Source organism: Saccopteryx leptura, chromosome 10 (assembly GCF_036850995.1).
Source record: "Saccopteryx leptura isolate mSacLep1 chromosome 10, mSacLep1_pri_phased_curated, whole genome shotgun sequence".
Taxonomy (NCBI): Eukaryota; Metazoa; Chordata; class Mammalia; order Chiroptera; family Emballonuridae; genus Saccopteryx; species Saccopteryx leptura.
The window spans coordinates 16,462,395-16,489,410 of record NC_089512.1 but is presented as its reverse complement, the minus strand read 5'-3'; the positions used below and the strand labels follow the sequence as shown (position 1 = coordinate 16,489,410).

Sequence of the window (27,016 nt, the reverse complement as noted above, 5' to 3'; positions counted from 1 at the left end):
TTTAGGATTTTATAGACTGTCATTGTTTTTATTTGATTTCGGTTTTGCTCCGGAAGTTTGAAGGCCCTGACTCTCAGCTAAGGTGGGGTGAGCGTTGTGACGCTGTGAAGGGCCCTGGGTGTCAAGGTACACCACTGGGGGAGCATTCATGGCCTGGGGTCGCAGGCAAGTGGGAGGCCGAGCCCAGGACTTGACTGGTGAATGACAGCAGCAGCCAGAGGTTAGACATGGGCTGCCCTAGACTGAGCACTTTTCCAACCGAGCATCACACTCAGACTAGGGGGGATTCTATGAAATCTAGGCTCATTATGCTAATGGTTTAACATAATCATGTTGTTGACAAGCGCCTCCTGAGAAATTATCTCGTGTTTTCCTACATACACAGAAAATTAATAGATTTAGTCACAGTCACTACTTTATATGTACGTATCTTGCTTGGTGGGAAAATTCAGGTGGGTTCACACTGCCTTCTGCCATTTTTACTCACCAGTTGGAGAATTCTTGATTTTTAACTCTAATTAATTGCTCTTCTATCCCACTATTGCAGCAACTGAAGTAAAAAAAAAATCCACCATGGTGCACTTAAGCTCTTATAAACTAAGAAAGGTTCAATAGTTTTAAATCTTCTTAAAAGGCAGAAACCAAGTACCTTAAATGACGCACTTGAAAATTCCAGCACACCAAAAGAGCTCTTATGATTTTTAAATTAATCGGCATTCTCCATGCACCAACCCCCAATCACTTCCAAAGCAGATCTTTCTGGAAACATTTAAAACACCTCAAGAATGCTAAAATGCCGTGTTCTTTGAAGAATGGTTAGAAATTGTAAGTGCCTCAGACATTTTTAATTTTAATCTAAGTGTCTCCATTTGAAAGCTTGTCAGGGTGCAGGAATGGAAAGGAAAAAAAAAATATATATATATATATATATTAAAGGAGATCAGCATAGGATGTCAAAACAAACTCACAGGTTCCCAGGGTGGTTTTATGAAGCAAAGCTGTCAGTTTTGCTGTCACGAGGCTTCAGACTAGCACAGGCTTCCCATTGTTCTCCTCATTGTGCACACTGGAATTGCAAAGACTTTTTCTTCCTTTTTGTTACCTGGCAGAAACCAAGTCTGGAGGTATGACATTGAAGTTCCTCGTCTCCTCTAATTGCACCCGTTGCAGCTTTGCACCGATAACAAGGAGACTTTTTTCCAAGTGGGAAACACGATTCCCCACATTTTGGAAAAAGCATGTTACCGAAATCTGAACGTACCAGCGCACCCCCTGGGTTGCCTGTCCCCCCTCGGAGCGCCGACACTGAGCACAGGGTCCCCTGCCGGATGTCCAGTGCACACCTCGGGAGGGGAGGGGTGTCGATGGCCGCAGTATGCCGTTCCATCTTCCTTGTGAGGAGGACTGGAGTGGTGCTTGTGCTAGCCTCGGCAGTTTCTTGGGCGTGGCAAGGTGGTTGAACAATCGAGTACGACAGCTGTTTCTTTCCACGCTGGCCAAGCTCCCTTGTTTTACTCCTGTCCCTCCCCCTCGGTCTCCGCAGCAGGGGTCCTCAAACTAGCTGCCTCAGCATCACGTGAAGAAGACCCCAAAGCAGGGATTGCTGGTTCAGAAACCATGCTTGAAGAGCTGATCTAGGGAAATAAGATAGCCTTCTGCTTTGTGCTAATAAGCTTACACAGCCCGCTATTTTATTTTTCTAATGCAGGGCCACTTCTTGTCACCTCCCTCGTCTGTACCTTGGAGGATTCTTAAAGCCAAAGCAAGACACCCCATCCTGCAGCCACTTCCTCTTGTGTGTGTACTTTCATCACTACACTAATGCATTCTGGGTATTCCCTCCGCCTGGTGATTTCAGAAGCTTGGGGTTGTTCTACTGAACTCTGACCCCTGGATCTGGAAACATTGTCTTGAATTCAGTAAAAAAAAAAAAAAAAAAAAAAAGAACCTGTGGTTCAGGGTCTTTACAAAAAGAAAAATTGCATCAGACGAGTCAAACAGGCAAGGAAGGCTTTATTCATAACTATTGTGATAGGAGTCAAGACTGTTACGATAGGAGAGGGGTATTCAACTCAACCCCGCTGAAACAAAAGGCAGGGAGTTTTTACTGATCTAGTGGAAAAGTGCTGAAGGACTTCAGAGAGGTGATTGGTTAATTTGATTAAACCATCTGTGTTTTGCTAATTGGAGTTTCTCAGAGTCAGGCTCTGACCCTGCCACAGAAACTGACAGACAAGGGCACTATTTTTCTTGATGATCCCATTTCAAAGGGATGGCTCTCAAGTCCTCACTAGCTCTCACTTCAAGTCAGAGTTCTGACATGCCTCATTGGCTTCAACTCTTTCTCACTGTCTAACCCCTCAACCCAGACATGAGCGTAAGCATTTTTGTAGGACATTGCATGTCGGGGGGCAGTGAAATGTATTGCATTATTATTATTGTTGTTGAGTCTGTACTAGTGTCAAACTTGGACTATAACATCAACTCACATGTGGCAAGCGCTCAAACAAACTCTTCAGTTTATACTGGGGCATAGTATCAGGGTCATAGTATCAGTGACATGGTCTCAAAATTACTCCTGCTATTTTGAAAGTATTTTCTTGATCCTTCATTTTTCTCCCCATATATTGTTCAGAACCCCATCGATATGTTAAACTGTGGAGATGTCGCATCCTGAATCAACCTGAAACTTGGTCATTATTAATAAGCAAGTCACGGAAATAGAGAATATTCCCAACTGAGAACACTGGTGGCAGTTCATGGTGTATTCAGATGCATGCTGTCAGGAGGCAGTTGGATCATGGTTCAATCTGGATGAGTCTGCCAAGATCAAACCCCAGCTCTGTTATTATCTAGTTATGTGAATCAGCTTGAGTTATCTAACTTCTCCATGCTTCATTTTCCCTATCTAGGCAGTAGTAATACTTCTTATGAGTGTTTATCCAGATGCTCACACATACTAAATGCTCAAGAAATATCACTGTCCTCCTCAAAAATTACCCCTCTCCACTGTCCCCTCTTCCCCGAAAACTACGTATTGCATTCCTATCACTTATTTTAAGACTCTAAGTTTAATTTAAGGGTGCATTTCAAAACCTTGAAAACAATGTTAACTATTTGATATATATGTTAACTTTTAATGCCACAGAAGAATGCATTTTAATGACATAAGTCAATAGTTGTAGGGCTAATCATTTTTAATATTTATTATACTGCATTTTTGCAATGTGTGGTATCATCCAACTCATCTATTTAAATTCACAGATGTAGAAATTTTGCTTGGTGTGCTTTCTCTTTGATGCTCTAGTTAATATTCAATGCCCAGAGCAGCCATGGTCTGGAGCTGCTTGACTCTGGGTATTGTGAGGGGCAGCTAATGCTTGATGGACATTGCATGTAGCAAATGTTTCTTTATTCCCAGAGGATGGCGTGGGAGATGATTATGCCTAGATTCCACCTTGCGGGCTTCTGCACACTGACCAAGTTACCTACCACAGTCCACAAACATTCCCGATGACCTTTCTCTGTCATCTGAAGGATGCTCCATCATTGTCATGGAGACCAAACGCTCTCTGGTCCTCCGCTTGGCTATATTAATAAGACTCCTGCACATGTGTGAAATATGGTGCAGATCTGAAGCACTTCCAGTGGGAGTGGTCCACTGCTTTGACTCATGTCTGGGGGAAAAGATTGTTTCCAGCTCTGTGCCTTCATTATTCAGCTTTATGGATGTTGAAGAACCAGTACTTTAGAACCATCTCATGATCAGCACATTCTAGAACTCCTTCTTAAACCGCAGCCTCTTGAACCTCTATCCCAGTCATTTTATTCTCATAACTCCAGCTCAGTAAGACATTTCCACAGCATTAATTACTCAGGGTGATAAGAGTTTTCAAGCAGAGTCCAGAGCTTTAAGCTACCATTTACCAATTAATCACCCCAGTGGCATGTGAGAAGGCTGAAAGAGAATGTTCATTTTTAATCTCTCTTTTTTTTTAGGAAATAGACACATCAGAAAAATACGTTGCAGATATTTCTTTTTTTTTTTTTTTTTTTTTCAGTGAGAGGAAAGGAGGCAGAGACAGACTTCCACATGTGCACCAACCGGGTCCAGCCAGCAAGCCCACTAGGGAGCGATGCTCTGCCCATCTGGGGCATTGCTCTGTTGCTCAGCAACCAAACTCTTCCTAGCACCTGAGAGGGAGGCCATGGAGCCATTCTCAGTGCCCCAGGTCAACTCGCTCCAATCGAGCCATGGCTGCAGGAGAAAGAGAGAGAAAGAGAGAGAGAGAGAGAGAGAGGCGCAAGAGGAAGAAGGGATGGAGAAGCAGATGGGTGCTTCTCCTGTGTGCCCTGACCAGGAATCAAACCCAGGACATTCACATGCCAGGCTGATGCTCTACCACTGAGCCAACCAGACAGGACATAGCAGATATTTCAATAAAATGTAAGCCCCAAATGTGGGAGGGGCATTCATTATTCTCGCCCTATCGCACTCATCTCAAACACTGTAGTGATAGATGGTTTAAGGTAGCATTTAGACCCAGAGCTTTGGTTTCTGTCATCTTCCCCATGCTGAATGGTGTGTTGGTTTGTCTCTCTGTGTGGCAGGCTCCGAGTCGTCCAGCAGTGCAGGCTCCTCAGGATCGCTGTCCCGCACCCACCCCCCTCTCCAGAGCGCAGCCCTGGTCTCCGGCGTGGCGGCCGGTTCTCCTGGCTGTGTGCCCTATCCAGAGAATGGAATGGGAGGCCAGGTTGGTTCCAGCAGCACCAGCTACATCCTCCTTCCACTGGAAGCTGCAACAGGCATCCCACCCGGAAGCATCCTTCTTAATCCACACACAGGTTTGTGTATTACCTCTGCTTTGGCAGGGACTCAAGACCGGAATCTTGTTCTTGTGTTCAGTCTGATGATTTTTACTAGTGAGTTTCTTAAAAAATTCTTGAGCAGGGGAGCTTGGGGTATGAACTGCTGGGGAAGGGTCTTGATTTAGGAAGAGCAAGTCTACTGCAATTATCTCCATCTCCATACTGATAACAGTTTTGATATAGATATATGGATATAGATACACCCCAGAAATATCCACCTTTCTCTCTGTCCTCTCTTCTCTGACCACAGTGTTCTCAGTATTCCCAGGAACTAAGATGACAGTGTTCTCAGTATTCCCAGGAACTAAGATCAGAGTTCAGTGAGCAATGAACCGGGGTATTCTAATTAAAACTGTATTTCTCAGAATAAATCTGTACATAGCCTATTATGATGTTAAAAGTGTTTTTGCACCCAAGATGTTTCAGGAACTTGAGATATTAACTAGGAAACATAATGGATTCTTAACTAGAGGAGATGCTTTCTGACCTTGCAACTTCCCCGGAGCCCCCACTGCAGAATAAGAAATAACAGCGGTGAAGAGAACTCAGGGAGCAGACTCCCATGTATTTTAGAGAGTTTAGGCCTAGACAGGTCTTGATGGGGGTTTGGAAAATTGGTAACTTCATGATTATAGTTTCCTCAAAGTTGAATGGCTATGGGTTCATTTTAAAATTTCTCTAGTGGTCAGTTAATGTCCCCAGTGGTTCTAAAGGACCCAGAGCATTGAGCCAATAGACTGCTGAACATCTGCTTCATGGGGTAGAGTTCTCAAGCGGGGCAATATTGCCCTGGTTTCCAAGGACATTTGGCAATAGCTGCAGACACCTTGATTATCATGACCTAGGAAGGCGGGGGCTGCTCCTGGCACCTAAGAAGGTAAAGGTGCTACTAAACATTCTATAATATACAAGTCAGCTCCTTAGAACAGAGGACTATGCAATTCAGAAGGTCAGTAGCGCAGTGGTTGAGAAATCTGGGGTTGGAAGGTTTGACATTGACTAGTCACTTCCTGAGAAGCCTTTAACATTGATTGAATTGTCTCCAAATCTATCTGAGGTTTGGTTTCATTTATGGCAGAGTATTTCTTTGATTAGCTAACCTTGAAAATGAAAAGCGGATATGAATCTTATAAAAATGACCTGATTCAATCTTCTCCCATATATAGCGCTACTAGCAATTAGGAAATTCAGAGAAAGATGAGAATGATAGGAAAATAGTTACTTGAATAATTGTCTCGCTTTCATGAAACCATATGGCACATTCTCAAGGCATGGCGTTTGATTGAGACATTTTGAAAATGCCATCAGCTTCAGGGAAAAGGAGGCATAATCATTTCATTGAAAACCATTTGTAAGCTTTCTGACTAGATACATCTAAGGAGCATATCAGATTGCTTTTATTTTATTTGGATCAGCGTAAACACTATAAAAGAAACTAAAAAAAAAAAAAACCAGGACCAGATTCATTACTCTGGGTGCTGATCAAAGTATGATTTGACTCTGTAGGCTTAAATTCTTTCACTTTTAATTGAGATGAAGGGCTTGCAGACAAGAACACAAAACTAAGCATTAGTTTTGAGTGGTTTGTTTTCAGCAAAATTGCAGCCTGTTTCAGAAAAAGAACAACAGAGTATTTTGGGGGTTTAATGCAAGAATATTATTTGTAATGATAGTGTGTGTGTGTGTGTATCATCATCTGTAATCTTGTTTACAGAAAAAGAAAGAAATTGCATTTTGGTGCCAAGTCCCAATTCTTATTCATTGGCTAGGGTTATTTAGACTCTTATCAAAATATCTTAGGGAGTGGATCCCAACTAAGAAAGAGGATGTAATCACACTGTTGAACAGCTTTGCCATAACCCTTCTCTGAGCTGACAAATGTTAGACATTAAAATGTCCCCGGACCAGAAGGAGAATGTGTTAATAAAGTGTATACCATGATTGAGTGGTGAGATATAAGGTGAATTATGATGATACTTTTTTTACAGACTGTGTTTATTTTTGTAAATTGAAAATACTATGTATATGTGTATATGAATGCTTGTGGTATGTATATGTGCATGTCTGTCTATTTATCTAGTTATCTATCTATCTATCTATCTATCTATCATCTATCTAATCTCTTATAGCAGTGGTTTTCAACCTTCTTACATTTGGAGACCCATGAAAATAAGAGAATTATTTTGGGGACCACTAAGGCAAAAGTCACCCTGAGCATAAGCAAATTCGACTAAGATCTTTGGGTGGTTACTCTTTCATACACCACAAAGAATTTTCTGGAAGACCAGCCTGTAGACCGGCATTTGAAAAACACTGTCTTAAAGGACTCTCCCATTAAAACTGGAAATTTACCTACTTTGGGCTGGAACTCATCTTTCTCTGTCATTGATATGAACTCCTGATATCTACACTTCTCATGCTCTGCCAAATACGTGGTAGAAATGATTTTGTGTTAGGAACCAAGAGCTTATGACTGCTTTGCGTCTTGTGTCAGTTTTTGTTGGGTTCATTTCCTTGTTACCAGCACATTTATAAGCTCCTGTGGGAAGCTACTTTTTACTTCTCTAGAATATAGAAGAAAGTCATCTTAGGCACTGTGCTCAGGCACTGGTCATCAGTAATTACATATTATCGAAATATTATCAACCACCCATTATATATAGAGAGAGATATGGAGAGGGAGCAGTTTTTCATCAGATGTTTTATATTTGAGAACGTGGCTCGTGTATGCTATTATAATTGGTAAAATATCCGTCTTGAGCAGGAATAAGATAGGCGAGGGTTGGAAAGCACGAGGGTGCCTACCACTCATGCCTACTCAGTGAAGCAAACACGGAACTTCCTTTGCCAGCACAGCGGAGCACTTCCTGGCTCTTACGGAGCACTAGCTATTGGGCACAGTGAAACCAACTGCTCTCAAATATTCCAGCAGTTCCCCAAGGGCAGCCGCGGCTTGTTACTTCATCAGGCTTGAGCCCAGCGCCCGGCGAGTCTCCCTTGAACTCAGGACCTTTGAAGCCTGTTCTTCCCTCGCTCTTCGGCATCTGGATGGAGAGTTGCTGTAGAGGCCCGTTTTCAGAGTCACCCCCTGTCATATCTCTGTCTTCGCCGGGCAGGCCTGGTTTGAATCTTGACCTTGAACTTCCTCTAGCTGTCTTGGACACAGACTCCTTTTGGAAATTTTTAGCAGAAACTCACCTTTGTCTGGCTGTTTTCTTTCGATTCAGTGCAATCTGGAGATGCCCGTCGCCTTTGACATCGCGCATGTACCCGTCCGTGCCCGGATAGGCTGTTATTCCATTTGGCTCTCCCTTCATCGGGTGAAATTCGTGATTGCAGGATGGCGAGGCAAGCCTTCGGGGACTCGCTGCCAGCAGCCCTGTAGGCTGGGGCTCTTTCAAATACCCCCCGTGGGCTTCCGTGACTCCATGCACTTTTATATTTCACAAGACTCCCAGCATCTCTTTATCCAAACTGCTTCCATCTTTTTATTAAGCGCCCTGTGACGTATTTGTGTGCTATCTATGAACCTGTCTTTGCAAGATCTGAAGTCATCCTTTCCTGCCCATAATCGGCAGCTCCCTTATAACTTGATTGGTCACCTTCTAAACCCTAAGGAAGGAAAATCACTTTCTCTCAAATTCTTTCTTTCTTTTTCAATAAACATCCGTCTACCGAGCACAGGGCAGTCAGGCCTGGGTGTTAGGGACTGAGAGCAGGGGCCCCTTTCTTTCCTGTGTCCATTGCCCATGGCTTCATGCTCTTGTCACCAGCAAGCACATTGATAGGCTCTTCCTGGAGAAGGCTCATATTTAGTTGTGTGTTTGTTTGTTTGTTTTTTACAGAGGCAGAGATAGACAGGGACAGACAGACAGGAATGGAGAGAGATGAGAAGCATCAATCATCAGTTTCTCATTGCGTGTTGCAACTTTTTAGTTGTTCATTGATTGCTTTCTCACATGTGCCTTGACCGCGGGCCTTCAGCAGACCGAGTAACCCCCTGCTGGAGCCAGCAACCTTGGGTCCAAGCTGGTGAGCTCTTTGCTCAAGCCAGATGAGCTCGTGCTCAAGCTGGTGACCTCGGGGTCTCGAACCTGGGTCCTTCTGCATCCCAGTCCGACGCTCTATCCACTGCGCCACCACCTGGTCAGGCCAGTTGTGTGTTTGTTTTTATTTTGCATCCTGGGATGGATAACGAAGTCTTAGTCACTGCGCAGGTGCCCAATAATTATAGATTAGGAAAATAATATCGATTACTTATTGTATATGCTGATGTGAAGAGGGGAGGAATTTTCCACCGAACGCCATGTATGTGAGAGGAATGAGCGCTCTGCACTGAGCCTTTCCTCTGCCCGGGCTCAGCGCACCTCCCCAGCTGACCTCTCCTCTGCCCGGGCTCAGCGCACCTCCCCGGCTGACCTTTCCTCTGCCCGGGCTCAGCGCACCTCCCCGGCTGACCTCTGCGCCTGTGTGCTCACACACGGACGGGCCAGAGCCTGCTGGGCTCGCAAGTGTGGTTTCGGGCAGGAGAACCTCTGCTAAGCTGAACAACCCAGGGGCCCGCTACTTTTTCTGGACTTCAGCAGCTGCCATCCGAACTGCTCGTATTCAGTGGTAATTGCCTCCGGATTGGTGGCCGCAGTAGAAGAGAGAGAAACAACGGTTGCCTGACTTGCAAACCAATCGTCACCCGTGCTCACTCACTTAGAAAATCATTTGTTCTCTTTCCTGGCACCCACCTCACTTCTTTCCTTTTCCTCCATGATTTTTACCTCTTTTGAACATAAAATCAGTCTTTTATACTTTCTCCTCCTTCTAGAAGGTTCCCCTTCTAGAAGAACCTGCCAGATCTCTCTACCCAAGTGAATTCTTTGTACGTACTTTTCATATACAATTATTGAGAGACATTCCTTTCTTCTGGTCCACAGTATATTGATTCTATTTCAAACATAGGATCTAAAGTTTATTTTAAAAAAGAGCATCTGAATATTGTGCACTTATGTTTTCCACCAGAATTGTACTCAGCTTTTCATACTTCCCTGCGGTAAGTTGAAGGTCATATACAATACAATAGATTCTTTCTTTTAGTTTGCCATCTTTGTGTATATATGTGTGTGTTTGTGTATTTGTATAAGCATGTAGTGAGACTAATTTTAAAATGCTTTCATATAAAGTTGCTGTGCAGATTTTTAAAAAAATGTTAGGTACTGACATTTTTTCCTCTTCTCTTTTGAAGATATAAACAAACAGGGGCAGGCTGTTTACCAAGGATTAGAACACTAAATGGGCCGACAGATTTTTGAAAATTGGACTATTTTTTTATCCTTTTCCAAATTACTGGTTTTGGGAAGGAAAATGGGTTGCAGATTTAAAATCCAGAAGAAATCTATTTTTTTTTAAATGTAAAACAATAAAATGTAGATAAATTAAACGACAATGATAGGGGTAAAAGTGTCCATGTGGAACATTAGAGAAAAGAATGCCATTCAACTTAGTCATTGTTCCATGACTATAATTCTGGCCCATTCACTTTTCCATCACTGCATCTGTGATTGGTTACGAAACTGTTACGAGAACGTCCTTAGTTCTGGCAGGGATGTTTAGGAATACACAACATATGAGATTTCATGTTACATACACACACATGAGGATTTTTTTTTTGGTAATAATGGGGAATGTTAAGCTCCCATTACGGTTCCTAAATGAACTGAGGTCAAGTCCATTGTTCTTTAACTAGGAGAACTTTGGCTTCGTGACAACACCAGCATGTGTACTTCTCCAACCCATCCCAGATTACTTGCTTAATGCCGTGTATAAAGTGCACAGGCAATGCACATGCTCTGCACACATCTTCCGTGTAGCCTTGGCAAATATTTACATACATAAACATCTGTGTAAACATCGCCCAGAGGAAGACACAGAGCATGTGCAGTCTCCCGGAACTTCCTCTCACACCCCCTTTAGGGGCACCGCTATTCTGACTTCTATTACACTGGCAACTGTTGCCCGATCTTGAGTGTCACAGAAATAGAATTATATAGAAGCTGCCCTTTGGGAGACTGGTTTATTTCACTTAGCAAACATTGGCTAATTAGCTTCGCTCCCATTGGATAACAGTTTGTTCTTTGTTGTTGAATAGCACACAACTTTTTTTTTTTCACTAGAATATTGTTCCCTTTGGATCAGTTTCCCCCGCACCCCGTCTGTCTTGTTCTTTTTAGTTGTTAATTTTCCCTACACTGATGGTGATTTCTGTTGGTTCTTCATACACGTTATAAGGAAACAAGGCTGATTTTCCTCAGGCATCACACGTTCCATCCTGGTTAAGGGTGCTCACGCAAGCCCTGTGTGTTGAACAGTGTAAAGAGAAGCTTTAAAATACGTGCTTGGGAAGAACCCAGCAAGCTGCCCCTGCTGTCTCCTGGATACGAGCTGGGGGGCAACCCCTCTCGGAGACACCACCCTCATGTGGGAGCCTCCTCCCAGGCACTTGGCTCAGGTGCCTGGAGCATATTTTTGTGGCTTCAGCCTGGGGACAAACGTACCTACTGCTCTCTTTCCCGTAGGGATGTTGGGGTCACGGAAAGGGAAGAAAGGACTCACAGTTCGGCAATCCGTGGCCCCCTCTTCTGATCCTGCTCGTTCTTTATTTGCCGTCCTGGGTGTGATTCCATCTTGAAACTTGGCCCCAACCTCTGCTGACTTCTCACGCATTGATCAGTACTTTCCAGTGATGAATGGATTTTTTTTTTCATGGTACCTCATGGTACCAGGTTCTCAGCATGTAGACTTGGATAGCTTTCTTCAGCTATTTGGTTTAATGGGAAGTGAATGGGCTGTGGGGTCACACTGACCAGGGTCGGTTCCCAGTTCTCTCACTTCCTGTTTTTTGTGTCTCTGACTCTGTTGCTTGCTCCCTCTGAGCCCTCGTTTTCTGTCTCCAAAGTTGGATGAGATTGCATATCTGCAGGTTGTTGGAAGAGCTAGGGTCATGCATGTCAGGTGCCTGTCACTGTGCCTGCCACATTGGAAGCCTGTTTGTTCTCTCCTTAACCTGCCTTTTCCTCCCCCTTTTCTCTCTTTCCTTTGCTGCCCCAGACTGTCTCCTTCAGCTCTCATTCCCACAACCTCTCTGGTGGGCTTTCACTTCCTGTTCCGGAACAGTGGGAGGTGACACCTCTGTCCTCATGCAGCCGTGAGGAGCCACCAGTAATACTATTTTGCAAACTCTAAAATACTTCAATAATAATAATAATAATAATGTGAACTATGCCTTTATTTCAAAAGGGAAAATACTGTACTTTCCTTTGCTGTTATAAGATAATCCTAGAATAAGTTTGTTATGCATGACCTTTAAAATCTAAACGCTCCGTGTCCTCCTGCATGGCTCTATTCAGAGAAGCGACTGGAAGGATGTGGTATGTTCTGTTGTACTATACATATATATATACTTGTGGAAATGACAATGATACTGAATCAGTAACAAGGCTAGGGGAAGCCAAACAGATGTATCAGTAAATGATGTATAGCCAAATGCAGCTGGGACTGTATCAAAGGAAAGCATCCCCTGTCCCTGTGGGTTATCCCGCTGATGGCTGTGGGGAGCAGAAAGCACGAGGCTTCTTGAAGATTGCGTCTCCAGCGGGCGTCACTGCACGTAGGTGCCCTGAGCTTTGGCAGATGTCCCTGAAGGAGGTAGATTTATTTGCTGCTTCTTAAAGCGCTCTATAGGCTTACACGCTATTAGCGAGGTTAACAAGCTGGGTCAAAAACAGCCAAATCCTCACGTGGTGAAGATTCAGGTGTCTGGAATTCCCACTCTCCAGCCCCTTTACTTTGGGTTGCTTTTTAATGATCTGTCAGAGTGGTTTCATCTGGTGAAGGAGAGAGGCGAGGCTCAGCTGGACCATGCTCTGATTCCATTGCAGGCCAGCCCTTCGTGAATCCCGACGGAAGCCCTGCAATCTACAACCCCCCCGCCAGCCAGCAGCCCCTGAGGGGCGCCGTCGGGGGGCCGCCCCAGCAGCCACCGAGGCAGCCACCCTCGCCACAGCCGCAGGTGCAGCCACCCCAGCCACAGATGGCGGGCCCCCTGGTCACTCAGGTACGGAGCTGATTGGAAGGTCGGCACGAGGGTTCCAAGGCGGGCTGCACGGTCTTCGCTGCAGCGGTGCGCCAGGAAGAGGGCATTCTCCATGGGCGCCTCCTCCCATCCAGTCCTGAATAAGGCCTGGCAGCTCAGAGTCCTGGGCCGCAGGGGGACAGGATTGCATCTGGGTCCACACGTGTAGGTAGAGATGAGTGCCCCGTCCAGGGACTCACTCGGTGAGGGTGCAGTGCTTGAGAGAACGAGTGACGGGTTTCTCCTTGGGTCCGGATGCTACTTCGATGCATCCAGGAGGCTTTCTTGGGAACCGAACTTCTGTTCCCCATGCAGGCCTTTGTGTCGTCTTGCTCACCCATCCCCAACACAGACCAAGTGTCCCTGTCCATAAAGAGTCAGTGTTAAATTCTTGAATCAATGGGAAGAATAGAAATCAGTTCATTCCGAAGCAGCCTGGCTGTTCGCAGGGCCCTTAGAGAGACGTGGAGGGGCTCTGTTGCCTGGGGTGACACGTGGAAATGTCCGCAGAAACCTGAAAAAGTTGCCGGAGTGAACCTCGTTTTAAAATATTCGTAATCCTGGAAGACGGAAGGTTGATTTGTTGCTTCTTCAATTGCTCGGCTTATATTATTATCAGGCTTGAACGGATAGGTCAAAAAATAGCGAAGCCTTCAGATGGGTGATGGGTCTGGGCATTATTTGGGGGGATGGTATTTTTAGGCCCAGAGGAACTCAAGGATCTCATCCACAACGTGAAAATATAGCAGCACCGTCTCAGCGGAGTGTTCACTCTGAGCAGAGGAACCTCCCTCAAGGCTGCCTGGCTGGCTGGCTCTGGTCTGCGTGGCTTTGGCTTTCCCTGGGCGGCTGGTTCCCCTCTCTGGAGGGCACTGAGCCAAGAGGCCCTGTAAGGGGCAGTGGGCAGTGGGCGGTGGGCGGTGGGCGGTATGCTTCAGCTAAAGCAGTCTTCCTGTGGGGTTTCCATCCCCAGTGCTTCCCTGGAACCTGATCGATGTTTTCTCTCCGCCAGTCTGTCCAGGGGCTGCAGGCTTCCTCCCAGTCAGTGCAATACCCAGCAGTCTCTTTTCCTCCCCAGCACCTCCTGCCCGTGTCTCCAACGCAGCAGTTCCCCATGGTAAGGATCACGCACGTGTGACTTTTCCCGGGGGGGGGACGGACTCACTGGTCTGACCGTTTCCTGTGCAGGGCTGGCTGGGTGCCCTGGGCTGAGTAGGATGGCGTGTGGTTCATGGCTCATTCGAGAACATGGCAGCCCCTCTTCAAAACCATGGTTTTCTTTCAGTCATCTGTCCCACGTTGAGTGCTTCTGCCATCTGTTACCCTTTTTAAGAGGTTAGCAGCTAATCAGGAATTGAATGCCTTCAGAATTGGAGTCAGAAACCCAGAGCTGCATGAACTTGGGGTGAGGGTCTGGGAAATGCCTTAAAGGCAGCATCGAGATGGTAACCGTCATCACCCTACGTTCCGGATACAGTTGTTCCTCTCCCATCCCCACCCCGCGATTTCCCCTTCACTTTCCCTCAGGGTACACGGTCCTCCTGGACCATGAGAACAAACACTGTCCCTGCATCTCAGGCCAGTGAACAAAGACTCTCTAATGAACAAATGGGGTCTCACCCAGCCTGTTGGTGACAATGGGTCCAGCTCTGTCTCTGCAGCCGCCACGGGTGACGATGACTACGAGTCCTTCTTCCTCTCCCCTGAGATAGATCCCGTGGTTACTTCTGGGAAGACCAGCTAACCCTTCAGGACCGAACACCACGCCCTCCTTGTCTCAGCACCATCCTGGGGAGCCTAAACCCTTCATAATAATAATAACAATAATAATAATAGTAATTTGTTTCCATTGGAAAAGGAAGATTTGGGTCAAATTGTTTACTGTCTCTGTTTCTCAGGATGATTACATCTGTTTCCTCTTGTTACGTTTTCTTCTGGCTTTTTTCACGTTGCATGCCCCGCCTCTCCCACAAGGACAAGCACGCGGCCTGTGTCCGCCTCTGTGTGCCTCTCCCATTCCTGAGCTGATCTTTCTCTTTTCCGGCTCTATTTCTGTGTCTTGCAGAGAGAAGATGTGGCGACACAGTTCGGCCAGATGAACCTGAGCAGGCAGTCCTCGGGAGAGACGCCTGAGCCCCCAGCCGGCCCGGTCTACCCGCCGTCCCTCCTGCCCCAGCCCAGCCAACAGCCCGGCTACATCATCGCCTCCACAGGCCAGCAGCTCCCTGCGGGGGGCTTCTCAGGCTCCACCCCTTCCATCTCCCAACAAGTCCTCCAGGCCTCTTCCTCACCACAGGGATTTGTGCAACAGCCTCCACCTGCACAGGTAAGCATGCTTTTTCTCATACCTGAGACCTGTCGCTGGTTTGTGGTGCACTGCAGGCATCCCCAAACTATGGCCCGCGGGCCACATGCAGCCCCCAGAGGCCATTTATCCGGCCCCCTGCTGCACTTCTGGAAGGGGCACCTCTTTCATTGGTGGTCAGTGAGAGGAGCACTGAATGTGGCGGCCCTCCAACGGTCTGAGGGACAGTGAACTGGCCCCCTGTGTAAAAAGTTTGGGGACCCCTGATTGTAAAGCATCACCCCATTCAACATTCTTGCCCATCTGGTCCAGACTCTATATCCCACCGGCAGGACTTGGTCTGTCCCGTTCATCAGCTGTGCAAAGCCTTGGGGTTCAAAAAGTAAGTTTAATGCAACTGACCCAACTGTCCATATGACACAGTGGGGAAAGATCCCGTTTTCCCGACTGCTGGTACCGAGGCCTCATGAAAGGGGTCCTCCGACTGTGGTGGCCTGCTCACTGGATTTCCTCGGAAGGCAAAGCCTTGGGGAAGAAGAAAGCCTGCTTCCGGGGGGGGGGGGGGGGGGGGGGGACTCAACACTGTCATCCTGCAGCTCTGGAATCTTGTCTGTTCCTTTCTTACCGATTCGTAGCATCTTCTGGAGCTCCGGGCAGGAGCTCCTCTGTGATATAAAGGAGGGAGCTAAGCCCACATCCACTCAGCCACCGGCCTTTCCTTTCCCCCAGGGGACGCCGGGCTCATGCCTGCGCTCACAAGGAGCCATTAATCATATTTAATTGACTCGAGCATGGAAGACACCACAGATCACTGATTCTCGCTGTCTTTTTCAAAGACTGATTATGTGTTACTGTTCACCAGCGAGCGTCTCTGGTGCTCTCCGGGGGTACCCCTGGCAGGGTATTGCAAGTGATTACTGTCAGGATGTAAGATGCAGAGCAGCATTTTCTGGTCCGTTTTCAAGGCACACGTATCCCAGGCAGATCCCATCTTCATTATGAGATATTGCATTGGATGAGCGCTGCTTTCAAGAATGGTGTCGCCTTCTTAGCATTGGTCTCACTGCCTTGACGTCTCGGGCAAATTATTTTCTTTTCAAGCCAAGCAAAACCCTCCACCATGGAGTCATTTCCACTCAGTTGTTCATCTTATTTGGAGTGATTAATTAAATAGCTCATCATCAGTTGCCTTCTCAACGAGGTCTCTTTGCTAATAGCGTTTTAAGGGGGTGTGAGAAGATAATTTTAAGTTATAGAAGAAAAAGCCTCTAATATATTAATTATTTTACCCATAAATGAAATACTTCAAGGTTAATTATTGGGGGAAGAAACATGTAGCTCTTTTAGTCTAAACAGCATAGATGCGCTTTCACCCGTTCTGCTGTCATAGAGAGGAGATGGTGAAGTATTTAACTGAAGACTTTTTTTTTTTTAAGTCCTTTCTTGCTGAAGAAAGTTCAGTGTTAATGGACTGCCTGAGCAAAGATAACTCAGAACCCCTGGTACCATATTTTCCCATGTATAAGGTGCTCCCATGTATAAGACACACCTTAATTTGGGGGCCTGGAATTTGAAAAAAAAAAAAAAGTATTACATAAAGTTATTGAATTCAAGTTTTATTCATCATAACATTCATACAACTCCTCATCACTGTCAAAACTCCCATCCATTAGCTGTCCTCCTCTGTGTCTGATGACAACCCACTGTCTTCAACACTGAGCGCAAAAACAAGCGTGAAAAAGCAGGAAATGCAAGTAAAAAAGTCTATAACCACTGTATAAGGCGCTGTCAGTTTTTAGACCTCAAGTTTTTCGAAAAAAGTGCATCTTATACATGGCGGGAATGAGGTTTGTCTGCAACAGAAATGGTTTTATTCTTCCTCAAAGAAGTTTATAAATGGAGGGAGGGGGGGAAAGAAACAGGTGTTCATCATTCACGATCAGTTTGGACATCCGTGATTTTTATTTTTAGAACGCACAATGGTTAAAGTATAGGCTATCACCCATTGATTTTAAATAATTTTAGTAAACATTTTAAAACTTTATTATTCAACTACGGAACAGTGAAAAGAACTCTAGAGAGAAATACCTGGGCAGACATGAAAACCTGTTAAACTTATGCAGAGAATGAACTAGTTAATACCCTTGAAGGTCAGTTTTGTCTGACTTGTGTATATGTCTTCATTACACACACACACACACACACACACACACACACACACACACACACGCAATTCAGTGCTTGAAAACTACAGCCACGACTAGCTCAGCAATTTGAACGGACTCAGCAGGAATGGCTCTGCTTTGCTCCGCATGGTATTTGGTGGGGACGACTTGATTGGGGCTGGAACATCCGAGGTGGCCTCAGTCACAAGCCTGGCACGTTGGTGTGGCCTGTTGACTGGGGTGCCCCTATTCAACACACGGTCTTTTCCTCCAGCTGAATAGCCCAGACTATTTTTCCTGCTGGCTGGGCTTTCCTCCTGCAAAGGTAAAAGCTGCAAGTCTTCTTAAGAATCAGGCTTGTCTGCCTCCAAACTCATCATTTCTGCCTCGTGGCGCTGGTGGAAGCCAGCCACAGAGCCGGCTCAGATTCAAAGTCCTGGGGAATACATTTCTCCTCTTCATGGGACAAGGAGCATGGGCACGCACACACAGGCCTGGGGGAGATATTGGTGTCATAAGATGATAGTGTTTTATGTTTAAAAAAAAAAATGTTACTTAACATACAGTTGTCATTCCCTGCTGTGTTTCCCTTTCTTCCACAGATGCCCATATATTATTACCCGTCCGGTCAGTACCCTACCTCAACCACGCAGCAGTACCGGCCCGTGGCCTCCGTCCAGTACAGCGCTCAGAGGGGTCAGCAGATGACACAGGCAGCGCAGCAAGCAGGTACTTGGAATCTGTCTCCCGTTTTCGCCTCTAACCCGGTTCTTGCTGCACGTAAATCTCTCAGCTGTCCTCTCCGGATGAGTATCCAAGCGTGGCAATTTAAATCAGCTCATTTCCCTTACCCAGAGAAGATAATGGAGCGTTTGATTAACTCCGTGCAGAAAAAAGTGACAGGTACAAGAAGGTGAAGCCCCCATCACTCCAGCATCCCAGGTGTGCATGCTAAACGTAGTTTCCATGAACTCTTTTTGGATTCTCTTAGCTTATTTTGAAGCAGAGAGCCAACCACACCTCTACCTTCCTCGTTCGTACCTTTCTTTCTTTCTTTCTTTCTTTCTTTTTTTTTCTCTCTTTTTCAACTTAGAATGCGTTCCTCGTTTCTAAGGCTTAGGGGATTAGATTGTTTCTATCCCATCCTAAAAAGCCCTGTCTTAGAAGGCCCACTGACATCGCAGGCCGTGTCCCAGCGGAACTCGGACTCCACGGCTCACCTGGTGGAGGGCCACCCGCGTCCAGCCCGGAGCTCGGCAGCCACTGGGCAGTGGGAAGGGGGGCCGATGCACTGTACGAGAGTGAGTAGCAGGTCTCACAGTGAACCGGTCTCTTTCCCTACTGTGTCACACTCCTAATGGGATGCCGTCACCCAGAGAGCAGCAGCGACCCGGCAGGGCTGAGTGACTTGTGCTAAGGGGGAGGTTTTCTGTTCTTCCTGCTGACTGCGCTGCAGGGAAAACTGCTAACTGTCGTGCCGAAGACCGCTGGACTGGGGACCCTGCCTTCCTTCCGTAAGTAGGTCCTGTTAGAGCACGTGCTGCCCACGGAGGCTCTTCAAGGCCTGCTCCGCCGTCCGTTGTCTGCTTTCTGCACTGACCACGCGTACCTGGGTATATACTATCTGCCGATATGTGTGTGTAATAGAAACAGAAGATGTGCCGTTTTTCTAAGCTCTGTCAAAAGGCACCATCCTTGCTAACGATTGATACCAATAACAGTCCCCCAAAGAATGCTGGTGCTGACGCTGCTAGCATTTTGTCAGATTGGAGAAATAATTAAATGCCTCTACATTTTGGATAGCTCTATGTTCTTTCAAGGTTATCTCATGGCCATTTAAAGTCTTTGGGAAAGGACTGAGACAGTATTGAGACAAGACAAATTCTCGTTGGATGCTATGCATTTCTCTATTGGGGAAAGATTCTATTTTGCCCTCTGACTCGACTTGACACCTTTTCAGTAAGAACACAAAAAGGTTCCAAATGATTAGTTATTTTTAAAAAAGAGTTTTTGGCAAGATTTCTCTGAAATATTGTTAGAAAGTGTTATCATCTCTATTCATTTGGTGATAACTGCGCTGTCCCTTAGATATCTAGTATAGTAATACGTTGTTTGCATTCTGTACTGTCTGTCTTTCTTTTGCTAATGTTTATCAAAGAATTTATTTATGCATCATCTTCTAGCTGTTGATCCAAAGGCCATAGTGAAGTTTCCCTTTTGGCTCCCCAGTGCCTTTAGAAGGAGAAAGATGCAGATATTATCTAATGACACAAATATTTTAAATTTAGTGCCATTGTGTGACAGTTTTTCTAAACAGATACTTCAGTCTGGTGTTGGAATATAGTTCATGTATAGAAATGTGGTTTCACGTGTTCTGGAACCCCTACACCTGTAAACTCTGGGTCTCCGTGAGGACTGAGAAGGTTGGGAGAAGGTGTTACCTGAGCAGCAGCCTTAGAGAGGAAGGAGCCTCGGGTTTCCACTCACTTCACCTGTGAGTGTCCCCACAGGGAGAATGCATGTGAACTCTACTTATTTTTTTTTCCTTTTTTTTTAATTTTTATTACAGAGACAGAGAGAGAGTTAGAGAGAGGGATAGACAGGGACAGACAGACAGGAGCAGAGAGAGATGAGAATTAGTTTTTCGTTGTGACACCTTAGTTCATTGATTGCTTTCTCATATGTGCCTTGACCATGGGCCTTCAGCAGACGGAGTAACCCCTTGCTCGAGCCAGCGACCTTGGGTCCAAGCTGGTGAGCTTTTGCTCAAACCAGATGAGCCCATGCTCGAGCTGTGACCTTGGGGTCTCGAACCTGGGTCTTCCACATCCCAGTCCGATGCTCTATCCACTGCACCACCGCCTGGTCAGGCTCTTTACTTATTTTTTAAAAGAGTGGGAGAATTTAGGGGTTCAGAAACCACCTTCCCAGCCCTGCTGGCTGGCTCAGTGGTAGAGTGTTGGCCCGGCATGTGGAAGTCCTGGGTTCGATTCCCGGCCAGGGCACACAGGAGAAGCACCCATCTGCTTCTCTACCCTTCCCCTTCTCCTTCCTCTCTCTCTCTTCCCCTCCTGCAGCCAAGGCTGCATTGGAACAAAGTTGGCCCTGGCGCTGAGGATGGCTCCATGGCCTCCACCTCAGGCGCTTGAATGGCTCCGGTTGCAATGGAGCAATGCCCCAGATGGGCAGAGCATCTCTCTCTGGTGGGCATGCCAGGTGGATCCTGGTTGGGTGCATGCAGGAGTCTGGCTCTCTGCCTCCCTGTTTCTCACTTCAGAAAAATACAAATATATCTATCTATCTATATATAGATAGATAGATAGATAGATAGATAGATAGATAGATAGATAGATAGATAGATATGAAGAAGAAATGATACCACCTTCCCCATTTCAGAGAGACCTAACTGTCGTCAACTACATTCTGCGGCAGCCTGGTGGCTTTGACTTGTCCCTTGCTCCCACCTCACCATGGAATGCCACCCCCGAGGTGCAGTAATTATACTGCAATGAGAAGAATGCATTCTCAAGCAGTATCATGCTCGAAATAGAAGCAAGTGCTTCAGGTGTTAAGGAGGTACGTGGTAGCTAGTGTTGTACTGTGGGGGGTTGGGGAGATGAGAAAAGAGACAGAGTACATGAACACTATCTTCACCAGAAGTAAAACATCAGTATATACACATGGACTGAGACTTTTGAACTCCTAGTTTTGGTCACCATCACAGGTGCTATCAGACCTAAAGTCCAAGGCAGTTTCACCACAGTGTTGAATTTACCGAATGTTTGGGAAGGCAGACTGTGTCCCCTGACCTCACTGAGAATCACCTCTGCTAATAAAACCCAGGTAACCCAGCTTATGCAATGCTTGTGATGATGCAAGGATGCTCCTGGTCCTGTAGTTGAGTTTAGTGACATTATCAAACTTTCCAAAGGGACAAAGCAGTTATTTGGGGGAGCGACTCTTTGTGAATGGACTACCAATAGAGGAAAGAGCCTCTTTGGATAACAATGAAAGCTTCATTTCCTGAAGGAGCTTAAGATAAATCTTCTTCTGTCTTAAAGTTGGCCTTGGACCAGTGTTGGGATGGCACAGCCCACAGCGCTGGCCTGTCTCACTCTTCCTCCTGTCCCTGCAGTTTTGCATCCTGGGTCTGATCCTCTCCCATCTTCTCCTGGTACTGTTACCAGATTGTAGCATAGCAAACTCAACCTTCATGGGAGTAAGTATTAGACTGGGACAAGAGTATCTCACCTGAAGCCAAATGAGAGTTTAATCCCAATTTGCCTCCATTCTTGGAAGAATTGAAATTGCTGTGAGTTACTACATCTTTCCAAGGCCTTAAAACTAGACTGTATATACTGGAATTGGAGGAAGTGAATTGGATGTCCCGTAATTGGTAAATGGCACTTGAGTTACATTGAGGCCAAGAGGAGGGGTCCTAAGGTCCTCTTCTGGGTGATTTTGTACTCTTTACCCTACCAGTGAGTGACAAAGATACTAAGCATGTGGCAAAAGAAGCCAGTGCTTATGGTGATTATAAGTAAAGGCCATTAATGTTAAGAAATGTTGGAGAAATCAAATGGTAGACTTACACAGTGGTATTTGAATGTTGTAGCTACATAGGTAGGGGGAACCTTTAGTATAAAAACGTCTCTAAAAAGAAAAATTGTTTATTGTCAGTTTGGCATTATCAGGTGCCCCCAACAGTGGGAGGTGGCAATTTTCTTTATGAGGCAATTGTTGATAACCCAGGACTCCATAGAAAGGCAGTTATGAGGTTAGAGCTATAAAAAAAAATTATGTTTTTCAAGTCATCTGGCTTTGAAAGAATTGGACATAAGAGTCTTACTTAAGAACAGATTTTTCTCAGTGGTCAGCTGTCAGAATGAAGTGCTGAGGGACAAACCTTTCAGTCCTTAATGTTTAGGTTTATGTTAGTGGTCAATTATACCACTCTTAGTTAACACCTATGTTGCTGTGGTTTTACCCTTGATTAAAAAAAATTTTAAATCCACAAAGATGTTAGGAATAATTACATCCACCATGAGATCAGGATCTCTTACGGCTAGTCTCTATGCTAAGTGGTTACCAACATTGCAATGTTTTTAATTCCCACAACAGATACAAGGGAAATAGTAGCTATTATTATATTATATTAGCACTCCTGTTCTTATAGGCAGGCAAACTGTTGCTCAGAGAGATGAACTAAGTTACTTTGGGTCCCAAGGTTGATGAAGTTGGGAGGAGCAGCACCCAGGTGTCAGTGGTTTTAAGCCTGAGCATTAATCACTTCGCTGTAGCAACATAAGCATGGTTGCTAGCTTTATCTTCATTGGCTGGCCTGAATGAATGGTCATGTAGAGACTATCTGATCATGTTGGAACTAAACATGGCCACGATACAGAAGCAGATGACATTTAATTAACTGCCCAAATGCACAAGATGGCTTAATAGCTGAACACATCAGAAACCCTGGACTTTTGCTTTCTGACGCACCACGGGCTTCCATATTACTTCCCAGATATAGCAAATGGCTGAGAACAGCTGAGCTGAGATGTTTACGCACAAATCACACATTAGTGCGGGGGATGGGGGAGGGGAAGAATTCCTCTTAGTGTCTCCAACTCCAAATTTCCTTTTCAGTTTGACCCGGAAGGAAGTATATGTCGTTTCATTCTTGGCTTTTCAAAATCTTGGACATATCCTAAAGCCACAAAAATGAGTTTGTAAAGTCCTATACGTGTTTATAAATAGATGTTTGAGGAATGAATAAATCATGGGTTGGTTTCAGAATAGTACTGGCTTCATAAAATAAATTGGGAAGTGTTTCTTTCTCTTCTATTTTTTGAAAGAAATTGTATTAAATTAATGATTAAAAAAATTTTTTAAACGTTTGATAGAATACTCAAGTGAAACCATCCGGGCCTGGAGAGTTGTAGGAGCATTATTGTTTACTTTTCATTTGAAGATAATTCCCAGAGTTCTTAATTATGAATTCAATTAATTATGGTTATAGAACTACTCAGATGATTTATTTCATCTTTGCTGACTTTTGGCAGTTGGCGGTCATTGAAGAATTGCCCATTTCATCTATGTTGTTGAATTCACGAGTACAAAGTTGTTAGTAGTATTCCTTTCTTATCCTTTAGTGGGTGCAGGATATGTCATGATATCTTGGTTCATTCTTGATCCTGGTTTTTAAATTAATTTTTGTCAATCTAGCTAGATTTATCAACTTACTTGATCTTTTCAAAGAACTAGCTATTTGTTTCATTGGCTTTCTTCCTGTTGTTTAACGGTTTCAGTTTCGTTGATGTCTGCATTTGCCTTTATTATTTTCTTCCTTCGGCTCACTTCAGGTTTATTTTGCTTTTTTGTAGTTTCTTGAGGCAGAGAGTTAGGGTATAGACTTAAACCCTTTCTCTTTTCTGTTGCAAGCATTTAATGCTATGATCTCCTTCTCAGCTCTGCTTTAGCTGTGGTGCACATAGTTCGATGTGCTCCATGTTCATTTTCATTTATTCGGATGTATTTTGAATGTTTTGAGATTTCCCTTTTGAACTATGGATTATTTAGAGATGCATTGTTGGATGCCAAAGTGTTTGGGAATCTTCCTGTTCCATTTCCATTATTGATTCTAGACCGATTCCATTCGAGTCAGAGAACATATTCTGCACTGTTTTAATTCTTACAAAATTGTGAAGTTTGGAGTTTGGTTTCAAAGCCCAGGATAGTGCCTTATCTTGGTGAATGTTTCATGAGCATTTGGAAAACTGGGTATTCTGCCATTGTTGCGTGAAACATTCTGTACTTGTTAATTAAAGCCTGATAGTTTATTTTGTTGTTCAGAACTTCTGTGCTTTTGCTGGTTTTCCATTTACTAGTTTTACCAATTGCTGAGAAGGGCATACCCATGACCGTAATACTTCCTAAAGTTCTTAAATGAATCTCAAGGCAAAGGTTGTCCCCAGGACCCTCAGAGACCCAGGATGGAGGGGAGACTTTGATGTTATTCAGAGCATGTTCTTATTTGGTTCCCTCTCCAAATAAATAAGAAATGTTTCATTCCCTAAAAAAATGTTAGAAGAAACATTCCATAGAAGTAGTCTAGAAGGTACCGGCCCTCCGACCATAGATAGCTGACGACATAGCATTCCTGTGAGTTGCTGCCTGCATCTCTTACTTGCCAGGCTTTTAGTACTGCTGCTGAATGCCAGCAACATTACCTTAGTGTAAGGGAGAATTCTAATGTAGATAACTGTTTAACCAGACGATCCAACAGCTAGCTCTGCTTTCCTAGGAGACCCCGTATTCTTAAATATTGTAAAAATAGAAGATGTCTGCAGAGCTGAGCAGGAAGGGCGACAAGACCCAGAACCTGAGTGCATCTTCGATCTGATTGACTTATAACCGCGGGAAATCATTAGGTGTGGATTCTGAAAACTGTGAGGATGCCTCTCGCCTCTGCTTTCCAGAATCCCTGATCCCACTCCCCACCAGCTAGCTGCTGAATGATTCATTTGGAGTAAAAGCCAATTTTGGAGAATATTTTTTCATGAAAATGTTTTACTTTTCAAATGACAGTGTAGAGGGAAATCAGAAAAAGGAAATCTTAAAAAATGCCTCTTATTGCAAAATCTCCCGCAGCTTTTGTGGGGCTCCTTTAAGCCTGTTGGCTTTACTTTTACTCCGTTCCTCTCTGGTCTTTGTGTTGAGGAGAGGATGCTCCAGGCTGCCTTGCAGTAGCGGAGTCGGAGTCTCTTGCAGGAGACAATGGCGAGCTCGTAAGACGTTTTTGAGCCTTTTTTTCTTGCTCTTTTCACTAGTATTCAACAGACACATCAGTGGGGCTTTCTCTTACACTCTGCTTCACAGCTTTCATGAGATCTCAATAGGAGCCGTAGAATTGGGGTTGGATCACTCAGTTTTTGCGAAATGAGGAAACGGAAGAAGGCCAGCCTTCTGCCCAACATGGAGCCTCTCGTCAGTATTTACAGACCCGAGTTGTCAAATGCAGGTTTCAGAAGCTCGGCAGGCTCGCTCAGGTTGATAGAGACGGACTTGGGAGATTTAGCCCTTGATTGTGTGAGCTCAGTCCCATCTGACGCACAGGGGTTGTAAGGAGAACACGGAAACAGGAGTGAAACTCTCCAGAAAACTTGGAGCTATCTTCTCACCCCCACCCCCCACACACCCTGCTTACGAGAGAAATGGGAGCTTCCTTGCCTCTCATAGTATCATCTTGCCCTGTCCCGGGAGAGAAGATGGAAATAAGCCTTCTAGAGGCTTTCTGGTGTTCGTTTCATCAGAGAGAAGGGTGATGGGGGCAGGTAAAGATTGTGATTGATTTAAAATATGTGTAAATAAAAGGCATACAGAAGTGTGGTGAGGGAGGAGGAAACCTGGTCAGAGGAGGTAGATCCTGTGCATGTTTTTTTTGCAAACTGATGATAGACCAGCATAATCCAGGAATCCGTCTGAGACACTCTGACCTTCAGGGTAGAAATCGCATTGGTTCAGACCTTCATTCTATCTATGCAGAAAAACAGTCCTATGTAGGGAATGCCTCGAGGAAGAATTATAGAGTTGGAGGGAGTCAGCCTGTCAGAAATACAGACTCTACAATAGGCCATTAGATTTTTCTGTTCCTTTTTGGAACAGAAATCCCAAATCCCTTTTATCTTGTTAGGTAGAGCAGTTCAACTCCTTCTAGAGCAGTGGTTCTCAACCTTTCTAATGCCGTGACCCTGCAATACAGTTCCTCATGTTGCAGTGACCCCAAACCAAAAAATAATTTTGGTGGCTACTTCATAACTGTAATTTTGCTACAGTTATGATTCGGAATGTAAATACCTGATATGCATTATGTATTTTCCGATGGCTTTAGGCGACCCCGCCGGAGTCGCGACCCACAGGTTGAGAACCACTGTTCTAGATTCTTCTACATGCAAGTCAACTGTAGATCTCTGAAGAGGCCTGGAAAAGCTTGTAAATGCCATGCCCCCCCACATCGTGTGGTATTGGAGGGGGGGCTACTGTTGCCACGCCCCTCTCACTTTCCTGGGTGTGTATCCCAGCCAGGATCTTGTTCAGATGCACACTCTGCTGCAGTAATTCTGGGGTGAATCCCGAGAGTCTGCATTCCTAGATTGCTCACAGGTGAAGCTGGTGCTACTGGTCTACCATCTTGAGAGCGATGGGATAGTACCTTTTTTCAGCTTCAGCCACGGCTGGCCTGTATAGAAGCCATTGCAAAGGGAAAGCACCACCCAAACTTACTCTTTTATTCGACATTATTGGTATTGTAGGCACAACTCTAATACTTCATAGTTGTCATAAGTGCATCTTATGAATTATAGCTAGAAAGGATTTGAAGTTAATGCAGTAATGTTTTAAAAATCCAAATTTTGAGTTAGAAAATAAAACCAGCGTACTTCTACTACATAGAAAGTACTTCTAAGTGTTGGAAGAATGAATAACGTGGGTGCCCTTTTTTTTTTTTTGGTCACATGTATAGGGAATGTGTGCATGTGTGTGAGAGAGAAAATGTGTGAG

General features: G+C 45.0%; 1 protein-coding gene across 14 annotated transcripts in view; it reads left to right on the top strand.

The window, feature by feature from the left end:
* ARPP21 (cAMP regulated phosphoprotein 21) overlaps nt 1-27,016 on the top strand; it is a 160,680-nt gene that overhangs the window by 88,735 nt on the left and 44,929 nt on the right. For all 14 annotated transcript variants that reach the window (XM_066350874.1, XM_066350873.1, XM_066350875.1 and 11 more), the window contains 5 exons: nt 4,612-4,845; nt 12,798-12,973; nt 14,004-14,108; nt 15,057-15,317; nt 18,064-18,190. In XM_066350874.1, coding sequence (XP_066206971.1) covers nt 4,612-4,845; nt 12,798-12,973; nt 14,004-14,108; nt 15,057-15,317; nt 18,064-18,190 — 903 coding nt within the window. The remainder of the gene's footprint in view (nt 1-4,611; nt 4,846-12,797; nt 12,974-14,003; nt 14,109-15,056; nt 15,318-18,063; nt 18,191-27,016) is intronic.